Here is a 6,073-nt window from a genome sequence, read left to right as displayed (position 1 = left end):
AAAAAAGTCTTGCGCTGCAGAACATGCCAGAGAGGAGTTCTGAGAGCGGCCAGGAATGGATGATGCGGGCTGTTGAGTCTATTGAAGGCAGATTGGTTCCCAGTTATTATCTACTATGGAGTATGGACAAAATTCAGCCAAGAAAAATTTTCTTTGAAGGTCCTACACGGCAACGTAACAGTCCCTTCCAGTTGGGAGGTTTGATTTGTCACCTGTGGCTGCACTACAGTGAAAGTATAGATCTATGCTGTGTTTTGCCGATTAAGTCTATACATATGGCTCTAAAGCAACTCAGACAGTTTAGTGCAGGTAATGGTTCCTGGTATTAGTGACTAAAATTTCACAATGAAGACAGATGAAACATGGTTTCAAGATTCAGACACAGCCCTTGCTTTATCTTTTATTTTTTCAATAACCCAGCATTGGGATATTGGGGGGGTAACATACCCTGGCTGGCCGCACGTCCCCATTAAGCCCTTATAAGGGAGTACCCGCCCCGGGGCCGAGGCAGTGTTGGAAGTGCTAATGAATTGATTCTGTACAACTGTTGTGCTTATGTTGAGCAAGACTGTCAATGATTTATTAGATTTTTATTGGGAATACCAGGGATATTGTACTTCCAATAAGGAATCAAAGGAAATAAATAATCATCTGGGGAGGGGGGGGGGGGGCACGCCCCCTGCACCCTTCACCTAGATCTACCACTGTAAAAGTTTTGTCAGAACAAAGGGGTTATGGCACCTTAAGAAACTTCCCACCGATGCAGCACCACAGGCAGTACCCCCCGGTAACTAACCTTCCGACATGATCAGGAAAATCTAAGACCTCTGCCTTTCCAAAGCTAACTGCTCTTCAATGTCATTGTCACCTCTGCTTAGACAATGTACTCCGTACTCCTCTCTCCAGTTGATGTTTCTTACAAGAGCACTATGTGCTTCATCAACATCTTCAAAAGCACGAAGAAACCGCCGCAAACAGGCATCACTTTGAGCCTGATAAACACAGAAATCAAATACAACATCAATGAGGCAGTGAAAGTTGACCACTCCAGCTATTTTCTCCATAATTTTTTTATAAACTACCACCAAAAAGCAACTTCACTGAAAGTTGGCTAAGTGCTGCCTTTTCTGAATTATTGAATTTATGAAAGACAGATTCGTTCAACATGAAATTAAAATTCATTTTGACAATAACAAGTTGTTTACTCTGTACTCAAACCATCCACCAAATTCATATTTTATTGAAACTCCACACAAACATCAAAATAAGTTTTTAAACCATACCTTGCTATCAAGAAAAAAAGAAACACTAATTTTACTGAAGCAGTGATGAAAATTAAATTAAATTAATATATTTTACAAATGAGAATGTTTCCTGGATGACCAAGACTCACTGACCAAGGCTTGTTTACATTTAAATGATGCAAGTTACCTCTTCTTAAAAACATAATTCCCATGTTAAAAAAAGGTAAAATGTGCTTTTCAATGCCTTATATAACTATTTTACTCCCCTACGAGCACTCCCCCTACGAGCAGCGAGCAGCCTTTTACTGTCACATAACCGTAATTACAATACACAAAATAATGCCATTTTCTGTCGCATACGTGTCAAAACGCAAATTAACTTGACAACAGGTATCAAGGCTGCAAATTAGGAGAAATGTTAAATAATTTTTTGAAAAACCTTTTTCGGCAGGAAAACTCACCTTTAAAGGCTCTGCATCGAAGAGTGGCTGAAAAGTTACGATGAAGAGAAGAAGCAGAAGAAGAAGAATAAACAACAATCGTCAATGCTTACTATTGCAACAAGTAAAAAAACACCCAAGTTTACAGTTTTGCTTCTTTAGAATGCATGCGCTCAAAAAAAGTGACAGCGTAAAACAAGCTATAACCTTGTTGATTCTACATCAATTTAACTCAAGGATAAAGTTACATTATCTCAAACGCGTTATTAAACAGATCTAATGACCACCAGACATTTAATAAACCCTATCGCAAACACACACCTCAAGCCGATTCTTCAAATCCAGGAAATCCTCATCAAAAGAGTTGCCTTCTCTCTCTACAGACATTCTTGTTAAAATGAGTCATTTTCAAGCCCGTCTTTTACATTGATGAACAAGGTAATAATGTTGTGGCCTCCGAATACTATTAATAATGTATTAACTTTTTTTCTGCGAAAACAGGGTGAATTACTGAAGAACACAACCTAAATTGCATAGATGCCACGAAAAATCAACAAACAGTTCCGCATGTCACATGTTGACCGCACATTCCGCCTGCGGTTGCTAAGATATCAAAATCTGATTGGAAAAACGAGAACCAATCAAATTGCTTCAACGAAACAGTAGCTCTCAAGATGGCGACCGCGAAGTTGGAGTACGTTCCAAATGATTCGCCTTCCTGCGCGAGGCCTTTCGTAGGTCAGTGTTGAAAGAATTAATTTTAAAGATGCTCTAAAAACTATCCCCTTTTCAACAAAGAGCAACGATAGTTTTTCTCGAAGTACCATGACAATTCCCATGAGTATTGACAAGCTCTTCTTCAAGTGCGAGCTACACGTGGAGACATGTATTACGCTTTCTTTCATAGTCAGCCTCGGTTCCTGACATAATTTCTCTTTAAAACGGACTCTTAATTGTAACAGGACGATCTTTTGCGATGCGCATTAAGTTTTAAACTTCAAAACCAAAACAAACCTCATTAATGTTGTTGAAGAAAATGACTTCAACTGAAAAAAATCGGCAATTTAGCTGGTTGAGCATCAAGCTACTATTAGGGAGGTCTTGAAATAACTAAGGTGAAACTGCACCCTTGATAGTAATAATAATATTACAGTGTAAATGCAAAGGCAGTGAGAAAGGTCGGAAGTCAAAGTATTGGCAGGTTTCATTTGTAAATAGTAAGACTTTTAAAGTTTTATTTCAAGTGATGTAAACTGTAAGCCCCATCTCACAGCCCTTGCTTGAAATGAAATACAATATAATAATATATTGTGTGGGAAGTTAAAGGGAGAGTTTCACGGCTGTGTGCATGGGCAAACTGTCACGTCAGCCCATTCAATTCCATTGTTATTGAAAGAATCGAAAGCACTGATGCAGGAAACAGAAACAATCCCATAGTAATGGATTACTCAGTGGAATTACTTTTGTAACCATTTCCTTTGTGTTATGAACCTACTGCATGCGAGTAGATTACTCGTGGGTTATGACAACTCATGCGTAGAATAAATTTTTGACCCGTACAATAAATTCGAGATCAAAACTAAATTCGATATTTTCTGAGTAAACCCGCAGTGTCTTTCACCAAATTTGGGCCTTAGTCATTCAGTGTATTCAGTGTAATACTCTCTGTGTTTAATTAACATCATCTGGTTCAGTAAGAAACCGTAAAGTTTACAACTGCTAGCGCTAAAGCTTGGACATGCGCAAAACTGTGAAACTGTCCCTTTAACACTCCTAAGAATGACACTTTACTGGAACACACTAGGCGACAAGTCGCAGTACAGATCTCTGTGACAAGTTGCTCCATGTGTACTTCTTGCAAAACAAGTTACTGCAACATCACGTCTGTTCGGTGTACACACAGTGATCTCGTATGAAAGGGAATGTGAACTAGTCTTCAAATTCAATATGGCTGACCATATGACGCTCTCTCATTGGTTCATTTATATTTTGTCACAGCGACTTGTTGCCGGAAGTGTACACACAGTGCAAGAACGCTGCTTTTGCTAATTTTATTGCTGCGATTAGTCGCATGAATTCAAACTGGTTTGGGTTTGTGCGACTGATCGCGGTGACAAAATTCTGCTGCAGTGGCAATGATTTTCATAAAATAACCTGTGTCACACAAGGCAAATTGTTGTAGCGACTTGTCCCCGCGACGTGCTGCAGCGACTTATTGCCTAGTGTGTCCTGGCCTTTAGGGCCAGTCCAAACATCAAATGTCACATGAGATGCACTAAATGGAACAACCCTTTAACTGTTCAGACTATTTCCCTGGTGTTTTGGCCTGTCATTCCTCTGGACAAGAGCATTGCTCACTTCCCTAATTGAGTGTAAACTGCATGTAACCAGTACAGCCCCAAACTGAAGAGTAATTATTGTCAACATAACCCTGGATAGCCCTAAGGGGACTTACTAATGTAAATGTACACAATCAAAGTATGTAATATAAGATTTCCATAGAAATTTTGTTTCATAAAGTGAGGTGATTTGATCAAGATCAGCACCAAATTTATAATCGATGGCTGACATTTCGATTATCAGTAACTTGTTCTTCAGAAACCAACCACTTTTGATTCATTTGAAATTTCCAGCCCAGCCTCCTTTCCCAACCCTTAACACCATTGACTCTTGAATCCCTCCCCATTGACAAGTAAAATTGTCCGGCGTTAGAGGAAAACCTGTTAAGTTTCACTCCTAGGTTAGTCAATGGGTTAAGCCATTTAGTTCCGTACTTACATGTAGTATGGAAAGGAAAGTAGAAAAAATCATTAATGATACCAAAGGAAATATGGTTGTCTCTGAAATTTTGCTTGGACTGGTGCTGAATGTACCATGGACAGGACTTGGAAGTCTGTCTATGAAAGTCATTGGTGATAAATTATGATGTTAGTCAGAGTAACACCATCAGATTTCTGGGAGTGAAGGACTTAGTTCATCTATTTGCACTCTGCTCTACTATTTGTTGTCCATTTGTTCCAGTATCTTGAGATTTGTTTAGCCTTATTTGTTTTTTTTTTTCATTCTCTAGTCCACTTTACCAATGGAAATCTGAACCATGGTCTTCATAAGAAACTCAACAAAAAAATCAAATTTGCTTGTTATCAATGGGCTGACCATGCAGATGAAAGAAAGAAGCACAGAAGAACTCTGGTAGGTAAAAGGAATGAAGAGAGCTAACAATTCTCCGGAATCAGGATATGATTTGTTACAATAATGAGGAATGAGAATCTGAAATTAACTCTTATACATGGCCACCAAAACAGGGGCACTTAAAGGAGCATAATCCCTCATTACGAATTAACCGTGTCTGACGTTCTATTTGTCAAGTGTAAAGATGGAACAAATTATGTGAGATGCTTAATAAAGATGAAATAAAAAAATTGAGTCGCCAGATGGCAAATTAGGGTTGCCATTATGAAACATTTTTGCCTTTTCTTCTCACCTGAAAATGCATGTTTTGGACATTTTTAAGCTAGACAATAGCACTACTCTGGATACCAGAAAGCAAAGACTGGGTGGTCTTGTGTATTTGTAAAGTGTTAACTTCCGGTGTCGCTTTAACAAACTACTTTTTGCAGTTAAAAAGTATCTGACCTACAATGGAAGTATAGAAATCCATCTACCCTTTAATGCATTGAAAATATAAAAACTCTTTTTTCCCTCCATAACAGCCATGGAAACACAAGTCATTCTTCGGTCATGAGCATCAACAATGAACGCTATGTTGCTGGTACCAGGTCAAAACCATGGTACAAATTTCCTCCCAGCAGAGTGGATTATTATTATTAATTAATTAGATTTTCTAGACGTAAAAAGTTATCAATAACAGTGCAAATAGCAGTGCAATAGTAAGTCACACTGGCGACCAGGAAGGTGCAATTTCAGACCCTGTATCAACAGACTTAAAACAGAAAAATTAATAATAATAAAAACTTGATGTTATACATGTATGTACCCCTTGAAACCTACAAATGATGGGACTAGTTCTAGAGAATCTTTGGTGCTCTGGTGGGGACTGATTGAGCGACATGAATACAATGGCAAAGCTCCTTCCTTAATTTGCTTTGACGATGGGCTAATGCTTACAGGGTCAAGTCACAAATCTTTCTTATGGTGGTTTACTTCCTTTGTCGACTTGTTTGATAAAAACAACTTTTTCATGTTTGGTTTAAGTCCACGAGGATCAATTTACATGTTACAGTATTCCTAAGTAACCTCTTGAATCACGCAATGTCAGTCACACAACTGAAAGGTCTCTTGAACACCCACTGATAGACTGAATGTCTTTATTGACAATATTAGTGTGGAAATAAGTTGGCTTGGCAATATTGTATAACTATTAGTGTG

General features: G+C 38.4%; 1 protein-coding gene across 3 annotated transcripts in view; it reads left to right on the top strand.

Annotated features, from left to right (window-relative positions):
- Positions 1-2,297: 2,297 nt before the first annotated feature.
- The window catches only part of LOC138016913 (DNA-directed RNA polymerase I subunit RPA49-like), a 22,342-nt gene continuing 18,566 nt past the window's right edge, over positions 2,298-6,073 (top strand). For 2 of the 3 annotated variants that reach the window (XR_011125893.1, XM_068864085.1), the window contains exons 1-2: positions 2,304-2,422; positions 4,755-4,876. Coding sequence is in view for 2 of the 3 variants with exons in the window: in XM_068864085.1 (XP_068720186.1) it covers positions 2,359-2,422; positions 4,755-4,876 (186 nt within the window). In the remaining variant the exon portion in view is untranslated. Of the gene's footprint in view, positions 2,423-4,754; positions 4,877-6,073 lie in introns of all 3 variants that reach the window. The other variant, XM_068864086.1, reaches the window with a different exon arrangement.

This window comes from Montipora capricornis, chromosome 9 (assembly GCF_036669925.1).
Source record: "Montipora capricornis isolate CH-2021 chromosome 9, ASM3666992v2, whole genome shotgun sequence".
NCBI classification, from domain to species: domain Eukaryota; kingdom Metazoa; phylum Cnidaria; class Anthozoa; order Scleractinia; family Acroporidae; genus Montipora; species Montipora capricornis.
This window is presented reverse-complemented; position numbering and strand designations above follow the sequence as displayed.